This window comes from Oncorhynchus mykiss, chromosome 27, assembly GCF_013265735.2.
Source record: "Oncorhynchus mykiss isolate Arlee chromosome 27, USDA_OmykA_1.1, whole genome shotgun sequence".
Classification (NCBI taxonomy): Eukaryota; Metazoa; Chordata; class Actinopteri; order Salmoniformes; family Salmonidae; genus Oncorhynchus; species Oncorhynchus mykiss.
The window spans coordinates 693,865-714,698 of record NC_048591.1 but is presented as its reverse complement, the minus strand read 5'-3'; the positions used below and the strand labels follow the sequence as shown (position 1 = coordinate 714,698).

General features: G+C 40.4%; 1 protein-coding gene across 4 annotated transcripts in view; it reads left to right on the top strand.

Annotated features, from left to right (window-relative positions):
• Nucleotides 1-19,508, top strand: part of LOC110507297 (ATP-binding cassette sub-family G member 1) — a 36,395-nt gene extending 16,887 nt beyond the window's left edge. For all 4 annotated transcript variants that reach the window (XM_036965291.1, XM_036965292.1, XM_021587187.2 and 1 more), the window contains 13 exons: nucleotides 962-1,079; nucleotides 1,546-1,678; nucleotides 3,481-3,531; nucleotides 4,122-4,267; nucleotides 9,606-9,729; nucleotides 10,835-10,949; nucleotides 11,244-11,389; nucleotides 11,578-11,679; nucleotides 12,101-12,269; nucleotides 12,449-12,549; nucleotides 13,293-13,451; nucleotides 14,013-14,131; nucleotides 16,052-19,508. In XM_036965291.1, coding sequence (XP_036821186.1) covers nucleotides 962-1,079; nucleotides 1,546-1,678; nucleotides 3,481-3,531; nucleotides 4,122-4,267; nucleotides 9,606-9,729; nucleotides 10,835-10,949; nucleotides 11,244-11,389; nucleotides 11,578-11,679; nucleotides 12,101-12,269; nucleotides 12,449-12,549; nucleotides 13,293-13,451; nucleotides 14,013-14,131; nucleotides 16,052-16,280 — 1,712 coding nt within the window. In that variant the 3' untranslated portion in view covers nucleotides 16,281-19,508. The remainder of the gene's footprint in view (nucleotides 1-961; nucleotides 1,080-1,545; nucleotides 1,679-3,480; nucleotides 3,532-4,121; nucleotides 4,268-9,605; nucleotides 9,730-10,834; nucleotides 10,950-11,243; nucleotides 11,390-11,577; nucleotides 11,680-12,100; nucleotides 12,270-12,448; nucleotides 12,550-13,292; nucleotides 13,452-14,012; nucleotides 14,132-16,051) is intronic.
• Nucleotides 19,509-20,834: the final 1,326 nt, after the last annotated feature.

Below are 20,834 nucleotides of genomic sequence, written 5' to 3'. Positions count from 1 at the left end.
TGCAACCACTGTCTGTGCATGGCTTACACACTGTGTCCTCACAAGGGAGAGGTTACTAAAGTGCATCCTCTCCTAGCAGGAACTACATTCCATTAAAAGAGGACAGATAAGGTTGGAGGTATTTGTGTATCGCTCTGAAGGATTATACCAGAAAATCCAAATAAACTGGCAGCCACTGCAATCAACTGGATTAGCGTTCAGATGGTTGTGTCCATTAGATAAATAGCAGGTACCTATAGGCCATTCCACTGGCTTTCTGCATGCTTATGGCTAGGCAATTATTCAATTTCCATTTTATTTAGAGTGTTATCACATACAATAGATTAAGAGTGAGACAGTGAGACACTCTAGTACTGAGACCTTGGACCCTGGGTTGCACATTTCTGTTCTAGCCCAGCTCTAACACACCGGATCCAAATCATCAAGGTCATGAATTGGGTGTGCTAGTTCTGGGCTAGAACAGCAGTGTGTTCACTGTTTACACGAATGTGCTGTTCAAACAGAATAGATAAGCGGCTCATTTTAAAATGTGAATTAATTCTAAAATGTATAACAATAACTTTATTTATAAAGCATATTTTATGAATGCAGCTCAAAGTGCTTCTCAATAAGCACCCCAAAAAACAGTGTGTGTTGATTTGAATCACTCCATGGGCATGTTTGGGTGGGAACCCGGCTAAAACCAGCTTGTTCTGGGGTCTGAAAGGTGAGCATGAGGAGATTTAAAATGTAATAGACACCCAACCAGATGGGTGCATTCACTCAGAAATACAATAAAATCCAAATACCCCCTTTTAACCCGAAACACAAAGAGGGTTTTATCCGAGGAGGAGAGAATGCATGGTTTGGACATTTAAGCAGGTTTAAGCAGATACTGTGTGAAGCTTAAAGCCTGAAGTGCCATTGTGAGGCTGATGGAGGGTTTTATATGGTTCTGCTTTCTTTTGTACCCGGCTCTTAGGTTACAAGACTCTGCTGAAAGGGATCTCTGGAAAATTCACCAGCGGCTGCCTGGTGGCCATCATGGGTCCCTCAGGAGCTGGGAAATCTACGCTGATGAACATTCTGGCCGGCTACAGGTGAGCCACAGGCCCGACACTTAACAACCAAGAGGTGTACAAGGACACTGATAGACGATTAACTTCTACTAACAAGTATCACGCCACACCCACAGTTCTGGGCATTCAAAAGTTGTCATTACAAAAAGCCTTGCTGCAGCTTGCTATTACCTTGCTGTGACTCTCGCAGGGTGACGCCAAGCGCCAAGTTAATTCGAAATCATTTAACAATGACCCAAGTCATGAAATACATTTTTGAGAATGATTACTGTATGCATTTTTGTATATATTCCATTTGTATTGTATGTGTATGTTTTCATGTTTTAAACTGTTTTAAACTTTGGAAATATGTGTTGTTCATGTTTACATTAATGTATTAGCTGTTCCCTATTGTTTCAATTGTTAATTTCTCTTTTAAACCCAGAAATAAATAAATTATATCATATGGATCAAATGCGTAACCCAGGTATGGCTTTGCCCTCTGTAGAGAGACAGGGATGAAGGGGGAGATCTTGATCAATGGGCAGCCTCGTGACCTACGCTCTTTCAGGAAGGTCTCGTGCTACATCATGCAGGACGACATGCTTCTGCCTCACCTCACAGTACAGGAAGCCATGATGGTAATTTAAAAAAATTATATATTTAACCTTTATTTATCCAGGAAGTCCCATTGAGGCCAGAAGACCTCTTTTACAAAGGAGACCTGGCCAGAGTCCAGATCAATAGATTAAACACATTGCAGTGCATACACAATGGAAATGAATGCTTCTGGAAGTAAACAATAGGTTAATTAAAAAAAATGTATTTCACTTTTATTTAACCAGGTAGGCCAGTTGAGAACAAGTTCTCATTTACAACTGCGACCTGGCCAAGATAAAGCAAAGCAGTGCGACAAAAACAACAACACAGAGTTACACATGGGATAAACAATCGTACAGTCAATAACACAATGGAAAAATATGTGTACAGTGTGTGTAAATGAAGTAAGGAGGTAAGGCAATCGATAGGCCAATAGTGGTGAAGTAATTACAATTTAGCAATTTACACTGGAGTGATATATGTGCAGATGAGGATGTGTAAGTAGAAATACTGGTGTGCAAAATAGCAGAAAAACATATGGGGATGAGGTAGGTAGTTGGTTGGATGGGCTATTTACAGATGGGCTGTGTACAACTGCAGCGATCGGTAAGCTGCTCTGACAGCTGACGCTTAAAGTTAGTGAGGGAGATATATAAGTTTCCAACTTCAGTGATTTTTGCAATTCGTTCCAGTCATTGGCAGCAGTGAACTGGAAGGAAAGGTGGCCAAAGGAAGTGTTGGCTTTGGGGATGACCAGTGAAATATACCTGCTGGAGCGCGGGCTACGGGTGGGTGTTGCTATGGTGACCAGTGAGCTGAGATAAGCCGGAGCTTTACCTAGCAAAGACTTATAGATGACCTGGAGCCAGTGGGTTTGGCGACGAATATATAGTGAGGACCAGCCAACGAGAGCAAAAAGTATTTTGTCAGCCACCAATTGTGCAAGTTCTCCACTTAAAAAGATGAGAGAGACCTGTAATTTTCATCATAGGTACACTTCAACTATGACAGACAAAATGAGAAAAATAAATCCTTAAAATCACATTGTAGGATTTTTAATGAATTTATTTGCAAAGTATGGTGGAAAATAAGTATTTGGTGAATAACAAATGTTTCTCAATAGTTTGTTATATACCCTTTGTTGGCAATGACAGAGGACAAATGTTTTCTGTAAGTCTTCACAAGGTTTTCACACACTGTTGCTGGTATTTTGGCCCATTCCTCCATGCAGATCTCTGCTGTGGGGGGTGCAGAGCTGTTGGCCGGGGTTGGTGTAGTCAGGCAGAAAGCATGGCCAGCCGTAGAGAAATGCTTATTGAAATTCTAAATTATCATGGATTTATCAGTGGTGACAGTGTTTCCTAGTCTCATGGACTTTACAGTGTCCCAAAACATTTTGTAATTAGTGCTGCAGGATGCAAATTTCTGTTTGAATAAGCTAGCCTTTGCTTTCCTAACTGACTGTGTGTATTGGTTCCTGACTTCCCTGAAAAGTTGCATATCGCAGGGACTATTCGAAGCTAGTGCAGTACGCCACAGGGTGTTTTTGTGCTGGTCAAGGGCAGTCTGGAGTGGAGTTAAACTGGTGAAATGTTTATAAAGCTGCAAATACAATGTATTAGAGCAGTCAGAATTCATTATTCCACATGATGTCTGTTCTACATAATGCATTTATATGTGACATGGTGCCCTTCTAAACTGTGTCTTTCTTCACATTGATAAGATACATCTTCTCTCTACATGGTTGCTTCTGAGACATGAAAGATTCTATGCATGTAGGCGTCGTTTCTCTTCTTTGGGACGCAGCCGTAGTGTGAACTAAATCTTACTCTCTCTCTGCTAGGTGTCTGCTAATCTGAAGCTCCAGGAAAAGGATGAGGGCAAGAGAGACATGGTGAGAGAGTTGCATGGGAACGGCTTCAGAATCTTCCCTCACCTTAATCTCGTACATGTTCCCTGACCCTCAAACTGGAAATGAGGACAAGTTACTATTTCAGCACAGGAGTTTTGCCACTAGTGCAGTCAGTACTGGCTTTAAACAGGCTGGAATGGATGTAAAGTGATATGATGATTGTGCCTGGGAAGGTGCATGTGTGTAGATGTTGCTACTAACCACTGATGCAGGGTCAGATATGATTTCCTCCCCCTTATGTTTAAAAGGATAATTCGGGATTTTGCCAATGAAGCTCTTTATCTACTTCCCCAGAGGTAGATGACCTAGTGGATACTATTTGTATGTCTCTGTGTCCAGTATGAAAGAAGTTAGAGGTAGTTTCACTAGCCAATGCTAACTAGCGTTACCCATAGACTGTTAGTCATTGTGCTATCTGCTAGCTTGCTAGTAGTTACCCATAGACTTCCAGTCATTGCGCTAACTTTAGTTAGCATTGACCCTAGATCTGTGATTAATGTAGACATATGTCACGTTGCCAAGAGGGAGGGATGTGGTTATAGGTGTTTGTAATCCTCCTGTGTTGTTTTTAGGTGAGGGAGATCCTGACGGCCCTGGGCCTGCTTGAGTGTGCGAAAACCCGAACGTCACATCTATCAGGGGGGCAGAGGAAAAGGCTGGCCATCGCCCTGGAGCTTGTCAACAACCCTCCCGTCATGTTTTTTGACGAACCCACCAGGTCAGAAGCTCCCATTGCACATCGTATAGAACACATGCATGTGTGTCCGTGGCAAGGAAAGTCTTGACGTGACTATGGATTATAACGTGCCACTGTCTAAGCACACTGTACAGTCCATATTTTAGAGGCAATGCTATTCTTTCATGAGCTGTACAAGGCAATATGACGTTGTTGAGTGCAGGTGTTAGTTGTGTTCCATTTTGTGTGTGTTTTTTTCAGTCTTGTTTGTGTCCCCACTGAAAGTAATCTGAAAGAAAAGTTCCAAGGTTAACCTGTCCTCTTTTGGAACAGAGGATGCAATTGAATATCATCTCTCCCAGTTGGCTTCTGGTTAGGAAAGACTAGAGTCTCACCAGGGGACACAAATGAGTCCTCCCAAAGTCCTTAATGACCAAAAAGCAGCCATTTGTCTCCCTTTGGTTTACATTTGTACCATCTGTAGGGATTAGCCTACTCCTGAAGCTCACACACAACATTTTGTCATTGCTCTACACAAAATACTCCATAATGTCAAAGTGAAAAGAAAATTATACACTTTTTTAAATTGATAAAAATTCAATAACAAAAAAATTGCCTAAATTAGTTAAGTAAAAAATTATTCTGACTACCCCTTCGTCTGTCCCTCATACATACAACATCTGTAAGGTCCGGCACCAACAGATATGGCCGCCTCGCTTCGTGTTCTCATGTTCTTATTCATTCCTTTACACTTGTGTGTATAAGGTAGTTGTTGTGAAATTGTTAGATTACTTGTTAGATATTACTGCATGGTCGGAACTAGAAGCACAAACGTTTCACTACACTCGCATTAACATCTGCTAACCATGTGTATGTGACCAATAAAATTTGATTTGATTTGAGGTCCCTCAGTCAAGTTTTATTTTTATTTTTATTTCACCTTCATTTAACCAGGTAGGCTAGTTGAGAACAAGTTCTCATTTACAACTGCGACCTGGCCAAGATAAAGCATAGCAGTGTGAACAGACAGCAACACAGAGTTACACATGGAGTAAACAATAAACAAGTTAATAACACAGTAGAAAAAAAGGGGAAAAAAGGAGTCTATATACATTGTGTGCAAAAGGCATGAGGAGGTAGGCGAATAATAAACATTTTAGCAGATTAACACGAGTGATAAATGATCAGATGGTCATGTGCAGGTAGAGATACTGGTGTGCAAAAGAGCAGAAATGTAAATAAATAAAAACAGTATGGGGATGAGGTAGGTAAATTGGGTGGGCTATTTACCGATGGACTATGTACAGATGCAGCGATCGGTTAGCTGCTCAGATAGCAGATGTTTAAAGTTGGTGAGGGAGATAAAAGTCTCCAACTTCAATGATTTTTGCAATTCGTTCCAGTCACAGGCAGCAGAGAACTGGAAGGAAAGGCGGCCAAATGAGGTGTTGGCTTTAGGGATGATCAGTGAGATACACCTGCTGAAGCGCGTGCTACGGGTGGGTGTTGCCATCGTGACCAGTGAACTGAGATAAGGCGGAGCTTTACCTAGCATGGACTTGTAGATGACCTGGAGCCAGTGGGTCTGGCGAAGAATATGTAGCGAGGGCCAGCCGACTAGAGCATACAGGTCGCAGTGGTGGGTGGTATAAGGTGCTTTAGTAACAAAGCGGATGGCACTGTGATAAACTGCATCCAGTTTTCTGAGTAGAGTATTGGAAGCCATTTTGTAGATGACATCGCCGAAGTCGAGGATCGGTAGGATAGTCAGTTTTACTAGAGTAAGTTTGGCGGCGTGAGTGAAGGAGGCTTTGTTGCGAAATAGAAAGCTAGTCGGCGTGCGGGTGCAGGCAGCAAACAGTTGAAAAGCATGCATTTGGTTTTATTAGCGTTTAAGAGCAGTTGGAGGCCACGGAAGGAGTGTTGTATGGCGTTGAAGCTCGTTTGGAGGTTAGATAGCACAGTGTCCATGGAAGGGCCAGAAGTATACAGAATGGTGTCGTCTGCGTAGAGGTGCATCAGGGAATCGCCCGCAGCAAGAGCAACATAATTGATATATAACAGAGAAAAGAGTCGGCCCGAGAATTGAACCCTGTGGCACCCCCATAGAGACTGCCAGAGGACCGGACAACATGCCCTCCGATTTGACACACTGAACTCTGTCTGCAAAGTAGTTGGTGAACCAGGCACGGCAGTCATTAGCAAAACCGAGGCTACTGAGTCTGCCGATAAGAATATGGTGATTGACAGAGTCGAAAGCCTTGGCCAGGTCGATGAAGACGGCTGCACAGTACTGTCTTTTTTCGATGGCGGTTATGATATCGTTTAGTACCTTGAGCGGGCTGAGGTGCACCCGTGACCTGCTCGGAAACCAGATTGCACAGCGGAGAAGGTACGGTGGGATTCGAGATGGTCAGTGATCTGTTTATTGACTTGGCTTTCGAAGACCTTAGATAGGCAGGGCAGGATGGATATAGGTCTGTAACAGTTTGGGTCCCCCTTTGAAGAGGCAGATTTCCAGTCCTTGGGGGATCTCAGACGATATGAAAGAGAGGTTGAACAGGCTGGTAATAGGGGTTGTGACAATAGCGGCGGATAGTTTCAGAAATAGAGGGTCCAGATTGTTAAGCCCAGCTGATTTGTACGGGTCCAGGTTTTGCAGCTCTTTCAGAACATCTGCCATCTGGATTTGGGTAAAGGAGAAGCTGCATTTCAAGTATTGCATTTCAAGCACAGATTAATCTACAAAGACTCATCTACAAAGACCAGGGAGCTTTTCGAAAGCCTCATAAAGAAGGGCAGTGATTGGGAGATGGGTAACAATAACAAATCAGACATTGAATATACTGTATCTTTAAGCATGGTCAAGTTAAAACTTCTTGTGACTCTCAAACCCGGATCCGGGAGCACAATCATAGCCTCAAACGAATTAGCATAACGCAGCGGACATAAATACCCCTAGAAAATGTTCCTATTCATGAAAATCACAAATGAAATATATTGAGACACAGCTTAGCCTTTTGTTAATCACACTGTCACTGACTGATCCGTGTAAAGGAAAGAATGAATGGGGCCATGTATCGTGAGATTTTGAGTGAAAACCTCCTTCCATCAGCAAGGGCATTGAAGATGAAACATGGCTGGGTCTTTCAGCATGACAATGATCCCAAACACACTGCCCAGGCAATGAAGGAGTGGCTTCGTGAGAAGCATTTCAAGGTCCTGGAGTGGCCTAGCCAGTCTCCAGATCTCAACCCCATAGAAAATCTTTGGAGGGAGTTGAAAGTCCGTGTTGCCCAGCAACAGCCCCAAAACATCACTGCTCTAGAGGAGATCTGCATGGAGGAATTGGCCAAAATACCAGCAACAGTGTGTGAAAACCTCGTGAAGACTTACAGAAAACGTTTGACCTCTGTCATTGCCAACAAAGGGTATATAACAAAGTATTGAGATAAACTTTTGTTATTGACCAAATACTTATTTTCCACCATAATTTGCAAATAAATTCATTAAAAATCCTACAATGTGATTTTCTGGATTTTTTTTCTCATTTTGTCTGTCATAGTTGAAGTGTACCTATGATGAAAATGACAGGCCTCTCATCTTTTTAAGTTGGAGAACTTGCACAATTGGTGGCTGACTAAATAATTTTTTGCCCCACTGTATATGGAATTGTTTTAAGAAGGTCATACCAAGGATACTTCCGCTATTTGATTTGGAATTTTAAGACCACTTGAGGTATGATGGAGGCCACTGTGTTTTTGGGGGCCTACAATGCTGCAGAATTATTTTGGTACCCTTCCCCAGATCTGTGCTTCGACACAATCCTGTCTCAGAACTCTATGGACAATTCCTTCAACCTCATGGCTTGGTTTTTGCTCTGATATGCACTGTCAACTGTGGGATTTTATATAGACAGGTGTGTGCCTTTCCAAATAATGTCCAATCAATTGAATCAAGTTGTAGAAATATCTGAAGGAGGATCAATGGAAACAGGATACATCTGAGCTCATTTTCAAGTCTCATAACAAAGGGTCTGAATACTTATGTAAATAAGGTGTTCTATTTTTTTATTTTATCCATTTTAGATTAAGACTTTAAGGTAACAAAATGTGGAAAAGGTCAAGTGGTCTGAATACTTTCCGAGTGCACTGTACTTCCAATACATTTTTTTTCAACGTCCTAGAGCAACAACCATCATGTGCGTGTTCGTGAGTCTCACCTTTCCACAGAGGCGTCATAATACATACGATTTTGTGAGAAGACCGATTTTCGGGATGTCTCATGGTCTAACAAACACCGCTCTTCTAGCTCTGTCACCTTTAACCGCAAGTGCCACATTGCGGTAGATTGAGACACATCGAATGCAAACAAAACTGATAACTCTAGTTTAAACTGATGGATTTGAATCGACTCTAGGGGGTTGAATCCATTTTAATCCCACTTTGTAACAGAAATCCAAAAGAAATCCAAGGCGTTTGTAGATTTTCTATAGGCACTGTAAATATTCCAAGCATCTGAAATGGTATCTTCTAAAGTCAATCTGACAACATATGGGACTGAGATAGGGCAGATGGAAAGTCCCTGACAAATACAATCGATAAACAGCAGAGTACTGTAGAGCTACCACATTTGCTAACCTTACCATAAACGTTCTCAAGTGATCTTGTTATTTAAGGCTCAATGTTGTTTTTAGGGTACATTGTCCACTGTTATTAGAGATAGAGAGGTGTCTGAAACAGGATTTGGGTCAATTTGAATTGTCAGCCAATTCATGTAGAGTAGTAAACTGAAATTCCAATTCAATATTTGAGAAAATATTTTATTTTCAATGACTTCTCAATAAATCAAAAAGGAGAATCTATTTATTTAAAAATGTTAAAATTCCTTCCTGAATTGACTGACTTCAATTTGAATTGAACCTGGTCAAAAACTGGAATGATGTCATAGTTTTTGAGAGCAGCAGCGTGATACAACAAGTTAAGGGGATTTACTCCTGATGCCCAATCCTCTCTGTCTCCTCTGACTGCTTAACTGCACTGTGATACACACTCAATCCAAAGAGTCTTCTCACCTGGTCAAAATCACTGACATATGATTCATATCAGTGTCCAGTGATAAGCCATTAGATCAGTTACAGAACATGTGTGCAGAAAAAAATATGTTAACTTCAGTAGCTCACGTTAGTGTTTGTTGCTTTGTCATATAGTGCAAGTTTATGCAATGTGCTGGAGTCCTTCTACCAGTTCACTTCACTAGTTTGCTTCTCCTCCATATTGATGATCTAAGATGTTACTTTAGGTGTACAAAAGCAAATCTATTCTTTGCTTTGACATTGTCCACCATATACTAACCTTGGCCCCTATACCCTGTTTTGCAGTGGCCTGGACAGTTCCTCCTGCTTCCAGGTGTTGTCTCTGCTGAAGGCCCTGGCCAATGGTGGCCGCACCGTCATCTGCACCATCCACCAGCCCAGCGCCAAGCTCTTTGAGCTCTTCAACAAGGTCAGCCTCCAACCTGGCCTTCTGTTAGCCTGAGTCCCAGATCTGTTTGAGTTGTCTTACCAACTCCTACGCCATTGGCATGAAAAACATAAACAGATCTGGGACTCAGGCTAGCCTAATGCATGGGAATCAATGAAAGGCACAATTATACCAAAGGGTCACAGTTGGAAATTAGATACAGTGCCTTGCGAAAGTATTTGGCCCCCTTGAACTTTGCGACCTTTTGCCACATTTCAGGCTTCAAACATAAAGATATAAAACTGTATTTTTTTGTGAAGAATCAACAACAAGTGGGACACAATCATGAAGTGGAACGACATTTATTGGATATTTCAAACTTTTTTAACAAATCAAAAACTGAAAAATTGGGCGTGCAAAATTATTCAGCCCCTTTACTTTCAGTGCAGCAAACTCTCTCCAAAAGTTCAGTGAGGATCTCTGAATGATCCAATGTTGACCTAAATGACTAATGATGATAAATACAATCCACCTGTGTGTAATCAAGTCGCTCGAGCTGTTTTGCAAGGAGGAATGGGAAAAAATGTCAGTCTCTCGATGTGCAAAACTGATAGAGACATACCCCAAGCGACTTACAGCTGTAATCGCAGCAAAAGGTGGCGCTACAAAGTATTAACTTAAGGGGGCTGAATAATTTTGCACGCCCAATTTTTCAGTTTTTGATTTGTTAAAAAAGTTTGAAATATCCAATAAATGTCGTTCCACGTCATGGTTGTGTCCCACTTGTTGTTGATTCTTCACAAAAAAATACAGTTTTATATCTTTATGTTTGAAGCCTGAAATGTGGCAAAAGGTTGCAAAGTTCAAGGGGGCCGAATACTTTCACAAGGCACTGTATGTAGCTAGCTATACATGTGGCACAATACTTATGCATGGTCCCCAACAAATAAACAAATCAACAGGCTAATGTAGTTGTTTAACAAAGTCAAAACAAACTGTGTATGCTTGGTATATACAGTACCTAGTGTGACTAACCTTTTCCCCTAATGTCAATGATTCCAATACTATTTTGATAACTAAATGAATGGTCTGCTAAATGAATGTACTGTATCCTGATTGCTTCGTGCCCCTGTGTTTCCCTCCCTAGCTGTATGTCCTTAGTCAGGGCCAGTGTATCTACAGAGGGAATGTACCTAACCTGGTCCCCCATCTTAGAGAGCTGGGGCTCAACTGCCCAACGTACCACAACCCTGCAGACTTTGGTGAGAAACTCTTACCAGTTTAATAAAAAACGAGTAAAGTGTGTTGTCATCATTGTTATAATAACCTTATTTGCACATGCATATCAGTGTATTCAGGAATCTGCCTTATTTTCTTAGAATAACTGTCCCAGGAAGTTATTTTAGTATACTTTGGTATAAAGCATTCTAGAAACGATTATTTCTATTAGTTCAACTGAAAATACATTTTCTCAGAATAGCTTTTACAGATGGTTCCCATGCAATAATCACTGGGCTTTCTGTGACATGCGTATCTCTCTCGCCATTTGATCCCAGTGATGGAGGTGGCGTCTGGGGAGTACGGAGATCAGACGGCGCGTCTGGTGAAGGCCGTGCAGGAGAGGAAATGTGAGCAGGTCTACAAGACAGACATGAACAATGGACCCCTCAATCCCTTCCTGTGGCACAAATCGTCTGAGGAGGTAAAGGGGGGATTAGTGTATTACTACAGCTCTCAATGGGTTGAAATTAAGAATCTCACTGAAGTTTTATTTTCAGAGTCAAAGCATTTCATTTCAATGTTTCAGGAAATTTATGTTGAGAAGTCTTAGCACTTCAGGTTGTTCAGTCTCTGTTTTTCTCTCTCTATGTTGCTCTCCAATCCTTTCAGGACTCCTCTTCCAGTGAGGGCTGCCACAGTTTCTCGGCCAGTTGTCTGACTCAGTTCTGCATCCTGTTCAAAAGGACGTTTCAAAGCATTATTAGAGATACGGTAAGACACTGCCACCTACTGTTTTGTTTTTATACTGCAACAGCTTCCTTTTTAAAACAGCCAAATGTTACGTAATGAACCCAAAACATTTTAATATGATTCAAAAGCAAATGAAAAGGATAAGAGGAAAAAGTTCAACAAATTGATATGAGAATGTCATAACACAAACAAAAAATAGATCTATTCATACCATACTTTGCATAGCCATTCCATTTTCCCTCTTCCTCTCTGCCCTCCTTCCTCTCAATCAAATGTATTTTATAAAGCCAAATGTATTTTTACATCAGCAGTTGTCACAATGTGCTTTACATATACCTGGCATAAAACCCCAAAGAGCAAGCAATGCAGATGCAGAAGCGCAATGGATAGGAAAATATATAAACAAAAAATGTTCTCTTCTTCTCCTGTTCTGGTCCTACAGGTGCTGACTCACCTAAGAATCTGCTCTCACATTGGAATTGGGATTCTGATTGGCCTGCTCTACCTGGGCATCGGCAACGACGCCAAGAAAGTGCTCAGCAACTCTGGCTTCCTCTTCTTCTCCATGCTCTTCCTCATGTTTGCTGCTCTAATGCCTACTGTTCTGACCTGTGAGTATTCTCTGCTCTTCTTACTGACAGGCATCTGCGTGCAATGATTTAGTGCATGAATTTACAAGTCGGAAGCCATTGCATACAGTATGTTAGGAGTAGACTGTGCTGGGATTTACCTTGGCTCTGATTACTTAAATGAGATTACTATGACGCTGTTTCCTCCGTCTCTAATGCAGTCCCTTTAGAGATGGGAGTTTTCCTAAGAGAGCACTTGAACTACTGGTACAGTCTGAAGGCCTACTATCTGGCCAAGACTATGGCGGACCTCCCCTTCCAGGTAATTACAAATGTCACATAGAACTCTGGAGGGTCATTTTTAGTAGTTTTGTGTCCCAAAAAAGGTCTAAGTTGGTATTTCATCAAAATGTAAAAGACAAGAGAAAAAAACAACAAAAACATTATGATTCTATCATTCACTGAAAAGAGCAAAGGTATTGATTGTAACTCAAGAAACCTGTTATGGGAGCTCAAAGTGGCTTTAGCATCAAAGTGGATTTAGCATCAAAGCAATTCTGTCTGTCAGATTTGGACAAATCCCACAATAACATTACACAAGGAGGCTTTACGCGTCACCAGACATCGCCCTGTGCTCTAAATTTAAAGTGACGAAGGTTTACTGCATGTTTTCATTTATTGTATTGAATTTGTATTGTATAGCATCTAATTTGGCTTTTTTCAACAATTTCGAAATTATTATTTCAAAGCACAAATAGCTTGGCCTTTATTCTCCACATGAAGAAAAGTGTTTTCCATGGTGTGATATTGTTGGCTGAACATGAGGAATGTGAGGTGGCCGTATCACAATCTTAGATAACAACAGCTTCTCCCGCTGTTGTGCCCTTCAGCAAGGCACTTAACCACCTAGACAACCCTGGGGTGCTGCACTGACACTATCCTTACAATCTGTCAATGTGTGGTTGGGCTTGTGTGGAACTACGTGCGTGTGCATGAAAGAAAAGCTGACAGGACAAATGTGTCCACAAATGGACAATCAAGTATTTGTCTTATTTTGCTTCACAGATAGTGTTCCCAGTCGCCTACTGCAGCATCGTCTACTGGATGACGTCCCAGCCACCTGACGCTGTGCGTTTCATCCTTTTCTTAGCCCTGGGAGTCCTCACCTCTCTTGTGGCTCAGTCTCTGGGCCTGCTGATAGGAGCGGCTTCCACCTCTCTACAGGTACATCCTCCATTCACTCAATACTAACACGCAATAATAACTGCTACCCTTATTGTTTGCAGCTTGAGATTTGCAAATAAACTCTATTGTGACCATTCCAGCAGAGTATTGATATTATTAGCAAATTACGACTGAGTATTGATATTACTTGCTCTTAAAAATATATATTTTGTGCTTGTGGCTGGTCTAAGGGTAGTGCCGCCCCGTACCACATATGCCCCTAGAGGCAGCGTTTCAATCCCCTGTTCCACCTTCCACTCTCTCTACTGTATTCCTCTCTTCTGTCCCCCCCATCTACATGTATAACTTGTATCTGTAAATACAACTTTTTAGAATTAAACAAATATTTATACATATTTTTAACTGTATTTCCTGGCACAATCACACCAACCACATTGTATTTACACAGTACCCACCTGTAGTATATGAATATAATTCTATGTTTCTCAGAGTGGTACCCAGTTTTATTCTAAGCAGACATTATAAACCGCAGTATTTTCATGTAACATGGTTACAGTGAGTCACGTCCTGCCTCTGATGTTGCACTTGTCCATGTCTCAGGTTGCCACGTTTGTAGGTCCGGTGACTGCCATACCTGTACTGCTTTTCTCTGGCTTCTTCGTCAGTTTCGACACAATTCCGTGGTATCTTCAGTGGATGTCATACATTTCATATGTCAGGTAAATCGTTTTTCAGATACTTTTTCCTGAGCATGTGACCTGCCCCTAATACTGAGAAAGTGGCATGTATTCAGCACTTGAACAGTAGGGGAAAGGGGGGTATGTTGAGCCAAAGGGTTAATTCAGCCACCCCTTGTTTCTAGGAAACCATACACAAAATGAATCATGTGACCAAAGAAGTGGTAATAATTTCATGAAGTCTGTGACAGAAGAAACCATGTGGAAAAAGTGATAAGCAAGTTATGTCCAAAAAAACTGATTTTCCCAAAGTCAAATTAATTTGTGTTATAGATTTCATGATGCTTGTATCTAAACCAAAGTACATTGTTTTATACAATCAGTTGAGGTCTATATAAGCTACAATATGAGGTCCTAAACCTAGCATGAAAGTGCATCCTTGTAACTGTGTGGGCTAATAGTCAAAATGTCAGTTTAACACATAATATGCATTTTTATTTTTGCATTCTGTCATTCATATGAATTCAAGAGTGCATTTGTATTGTTACAGAGCCGACATCATCATGCGCCGTGTACACAAATGTAAAACAAGCCGGGGTCTAGTCCCCATTGAGGTTCTTGACAGAGCAGCCAAAGAAGTGAGAAAAGTGAAGTCCATTTGAGCAGCAGCAAGGATGAAAAAAATAGACTTAATGACACTGAAGAGGTACATTGGGAGAAAAAAAAAACGGACATGTATCTGTGCGAAAGGGAGGCTATGATAGAAGAGCAGAGGCACACAAGGTCTTATGGATGACATGGAGTCTGGCACTGGGCCAATTGTGTCTCCCGGTTGCGGATGGCTACAACACAGCCCGGGATCGAACCCAAATCGGTAGCTTGCATGCGATGCAGTGCCTTAGACCGCTGCGACACTTGGGAGGCCCACCCTATGCTTAACTTACCCCATACCAGGGGTAAGATGTGCCAAGTGACCACATTTTTTGGACAAGCTATGTTTTCAAAACTGTTATGTTTACATGAATTTGGATTATTTCCAGGGATACACAACATCCTGAAATATATGTAGATATCTTTCTTATAAAGAATTATATATACACACTGAACAAAAAATATAAATGCAACATGCAACAATTTAAAAGATTTTACTGAGTTACAGTTCATATGAGGAAATCAGTCAATTAAAATGTATTCATTAGGTTCTAATCTATGGATTTCAGGTGACTGTTGGTCACAGATACCTTTTTAAAAAAAATGGCCCTCACAATGGGCCTCAGGATCACGTCACGGTATTTCTGTGCATTCAAATTGCCATTGCGTTTGTTGTCCGTAGCTTATATCTGCCCATACAGGGGCACTCTGTTCACAACGTTGACGTCAGCAAACCGCTCGGCCCACACAACGCCATACACATGGTCTGCTGTTGTGAGGCCAGTTGGACATACTGTCAAATTCTCTAAAATTAAAATGGAGGCAGCTTGTGGTAGAGAAATGAATGTTAAATTCTCTGGCAAAAGCTCTGATAGATGTTCGCGCAGTCAGCATGCCAATTGCACACTCCCTCAAAACTTGAGACATTTGTGGCATTGTTATGTGACAAAACTGCACATTTTAGAGTGGCCTTTTATTTTTCCCAGTCACAAAGTGCACCTGTGTAATGATCATGCTGTTTAAATCAGCTTCTTTATATGCCACACCATTCAGGTTGATGGATTATCTTAATACATTTTGTGCACAACATTTTAGAGAAATAAGCTTTTTGTGCATATGGAACATTTCTGGGTTATTTTATTTCAGCTCATGAAACATGGGACCAACACTTTACATGTTCCATTTATATTTTTGTTCAGTGTATTTCCATTGACGTAGGGATGCTGAATGTAAGAAATGTCTCAACTTACCTCACTACTGTTCATCCTAGCATCTTAGCAGCACCATAAAACAGTTCCTATTATTTTGTAGGTATGGCTTTGAAGGTGTCATCCTCTCCATCTATGGCCTGGACCGGGAGGACCTCCACTGCAACAAGGATGAAACATGCCATTTCCAGAAGTCGGAGGCCATCTTGAAAGAGCTTGACGTGGAAGATGCCAAACTGTATCTTGACTTCATAGTGCTCGGCATGTTCTTTGTGAGCCTCCGCCTCCTCGCATACTTTGTGCTGCGCTATAAGATCAGTGCAGAGAGGTAGACTGGAGAGTGGGGGTAGGGGGAAGAAGGCCTAGATCGCTTGCATGCTGGAATACCGCTTCTGGAGACCTCCAGGCAGTGACCAGAAACACACCATGCACACTGCAGGAATTATGGGTACACTATGTGGCGGTGGCACGAAGGGGCTGGATTTTGACACTTGACTGGCCAATCAGAACATTCTCCATGGCTAAATATGTGGTTGCTTTACAGTCTTTTATGTTTTGCATTGTCATCAACGCCAATTTGAATGTCAGTCCGCTATAGCCTAGTTTGTTAAATAGCCTATAGAACCAAACTAACTAAATGTAGGCCTACCCATCTTTCCTAAATATATTGAACATGTTGGCAGGCCACATTGCTCTATGTAATTGCATTGCTTCAATATGGAAATATATTATTAAACATAGCATTCACACTGATATGAGCTAGGCCTACTGTAAATGTCATTATGGCTGAGCCATGGACATGCCAAACGTTGTCAATAAGCAAGATGTAATTCACTATTGATGAGGCCTAAAAAGAGTGAATCATTCTAATCAAATTCTAATCAAAAGAAAAAGTTGTTTTAAGTAGGCTATTCCTAAATACATGTTTAAATGTTTTGTAGTAAACAAGTGTTTCAAATGACATCATCAACCAATTAGTAGACCATTAGTAGGCAATGTTTACTCACAATTGGTCAAAATCACATTATGCACACCGATGATGTCATTGGAAACACTTATCTTCCTCTATCTTTTTTTTTACAACAAAACATAGAAACTCACCATTTTCACATGTTGATGTTGGGGTGATGATGAATATGAAGTTGGAAAAAATGCTTAAAGTTTCCCTTTAAGGGTAGACTGCAGGATGGCTTGGTTTGTCATATGAAATGGAATCATATGAAACGGAAAACAAGCAGGAAAATAAGTTATAAAGGGTCACCAGCATTATCTCATCTCTCCTTTCATGATGGGCATATGGACACAAGTAGCCTGCGTGGAGGGTTTTTTACGCACGTCCAAAACGGGAGCTGGCTAAAATAACATGCATATATATTATATTATATTATATAAGGGGATGTCCACTTACTGTTTTTTCTATTTTTCTGCTCCCAAACTTTCATTTTTAATTAAGCTTTGTTGGTTAAGATGTATTTCAAAGCGGTCTCACTAGCGAAACCCTTTATTGTTAGGCTTGGCTACTTGGCGAACGCATTGGGCAGGACAAAACAACTGTCTTCATTGAGAGGAAGGGAGGATTATGCACAATTTTTAATCAAATGAAACCAAATGAGAAAACATATCCTCTCTTCTTCCATGAGTATAAGGGTCACAGCTGGATAGGTTGCGCTTCAGCTCACAAAATCCTTGCCATTACCAACCGCAAAGACCGGCTTTTCATTGGTCTTAAGTCTCCCGATATGCGCTGCATGAAATTGTCACTTTTGAACTTGTTTTCAAGGGCACAGAAATGATATGACCTCATGGCATCTTGTCAATATACATGGCTTTCATTTGTTTACCATAGTGAGAGGAACATGCACTGGCCACATGTGTAAACCTCAAAAATATTGGAATGAATAGCAAAGTGAATGCATTAAAGGGATAGTTCACCCAAATTACAAAATTACATTGGTTTTCTTACCCTGTAAGTAGTCTATGGACAAGTTAAGACAGCAATCCATGCTTTGGTTTTGTTTATTTGACCACTGTCTCCAAATGCTAACTTTTTAGCATTCATGTCATAATTACAATATGTCGTTAGTGTGAACTATCCCTTTAAGTTGTGAATTAGGCATTAAAACGATATACAGGTTGCATAACATGACAGCAGAACTGCAAGAAACAAATTAAGCTGCTTAATCTCTTTAGTGGTTTACTTATATGGCCTGAAAAATATACTTTATATGTTTTTAATTAAATATCAGACAATTTCATACTGCCTTTGACAACCTAAGATTATATTCTCATCATCTGTAAGGTTCTACTGACAACAGGGTTGGGGTCAATTTATCATTGAATTGGAATTTGAGTTAACTTCCCGAATTGACCGACTTCATTTCGAATTGACCCCAAACCTGACAGACAAATACTCCGCTGGACATAGTCATGGTTACAACACACCATCCATATGCATTAAAACATATGGAACCAGCTGCACATTGGAACTAATAATGTTGATTCAATTGCACGTCAATATTGATTATCAAGTCTATATTCAATTCCATAATTACTTCACATCAAGAATCATGTACATTTTCTGAAAAGTGTTGGCCTAGAAAGTATGATGAATTTTTTAAAACTTGAAAACAAATTACACACTTTACATAAAGAGATACTGCAAATATCAATGCAAAACCTTTTGCAAAACATGATAATATGCTTTTGTAGATTGGTATGTTTTTGTCATTACTTTATTTTGTGTTGCAATATTTCACACACAGAGGTTGAAACTCTAATAAAACACTGCAGAGGAAAGGTTGCATGTTACACTATTTCAAAGCTATGTTTTAATGGCAGTGTTATGAACATGTTTTCAGTACATAGGATAGTATTATTAAATATGTTTAATTGGCTTGCTGGGGAGGAGGCTTTAAAAGTTTAATGTTTAGACAAACCCCACTCTGAAGTTCTGAACTCATTGGAACAGCTTTCTATCAAGAATGTGGGGCATTACCAAATTATTTTTTTGTACATTGGTTTGTTTTTCCGATTGTTTAGCTTTTCCTCCGTTGAATCCTCTTTATATCTACACGATACACTGATTATACAAAACATTAAGAACACCCACCTAATATTGAGTTGCACCTCCTCCCTTTCTTCCTCAGAACAGCCTCAATTTGTTGAGCCATGGACTCTAATGTATCAAAGCTTAAAAATCCTTCTTTAACCTGTCTCCTCCCCTTCGTCTACATTGATTGAAGTGGATTGAACAAGTGACATCAATAAGGGATCATAGGTCAGTCTGTCATGGAAGGAGCAGGTGTCCTTAATGTTTTGTATACTCAGTGTAGATTACCTCATGGTAAACTGCAGACCCTTTTATCTACCAAAATAATCTACATCCCGCTCCATAATGTTTTGTAGGTCGATTCTTGCATCAAACTAAAGCTGTATTTGAATAATGTTTTATTTTCAAGTGTTGAGATACTCAGTTTATAGCTCATATTTTCTGCAACGTGTGAACTGTTACGTACTGACATTGTAGATGAATGAAATTAATAAAGTTGCAATATTTTTCACATGGCCTGTCTTGATTAGTCTATTTATATCCCCACATAATTGTATTGGGTACTAGGGGTGGGTTATAGGTTTCACACACTCAAACACAAACGTGACAGATCAACATGCCAGACAAAAAACATCCAGGACAAACTCAACCTGATAGGCACACATTTCTCTGTTGATGACATCTAAATAATGATGAAGTAACCATCCTCATGGTTTTATTATTTTGAAGTTCATTGAATGCCAACCATTTCAATTCATGACATTTTTTTTAGCACCCTTTAAGCATGCTTGCCCTTATCTTTCTCTCAGAACTTCAAATTCTCATTGATGTGAGCAGGCGGTTTCTCCAACAGGAAGATGATGTCTACCTACCTCGCTCATTAGTAGTAATTCAAAGGGTAAACAATCCAAAGACAGTATTTTTACATTTCTGAACAATATCTCAGTTTTTTATGCCCCATGGGATCCTTGTTATTCATCAGTAAATATAATCCAACCACTGTCTAAACAGGGCACTTCCTCTTTTGGCTTAATTTGGATAGGCTAAGAGAACTATAACAGAAAAGTACATTTCCAACATATGATTGCTTGTAGATTGAGTACATTTTGTCTGGGATCTTTTGATAGGTGATTGTATGTTTTCAAAGTAGCACGGTATAGATAACGGTACACATGATAAAGTCTATTATGGCAGGGAATAGAAAACAAATGTGTATGGCTGCATTTCAGATATATTTTTTAACAGTAGGACCTACAGTAGAAGGAAATGTTTTCTGTCTGGTGCTTTAGCGTTTGAGCGAGAGAGAGAGAAGGAGAACTCTGGGTTTTCAGTGAATTTATGTAAATCAACGAGGCTCATTTGAATTTCCTGCAGCACAGGAATATTCTTTGCGACAACAGAGTGATCAAATTAGGATAGGCTCTGTCCCACTTTGTGCAATCAAACATCAAGCTCAGTGATGTGTAGGACACCCATGCATGTACCACAAACATATCACCAGATGGCAAAATTATCAAACGAATCAGTTTGCCCACAATACGGACCCCAAACTGGCCACCAAACGCAACCATTTTTCTATGTAGTTTGGCTTCGTGGAGTTTGCAATTTAAACCAAAGCAATAGATTACATGCTGCTGTGTGGCACACGCACCATAAAAACACAAAAATATAAAATATAACATTACAATAAGGAACCGGACTACAGCTGTATAGTTTTGAACCTTAAAGAAGAAGGAGTCGACCGGGATTGGTGAGAAGAATGTCGAGTTGGCCAGAAAAGCATGGTAAGCTAACGTTACACTAGTGTTAAGGGTTCCGTCAATCGAATCTGGTATCA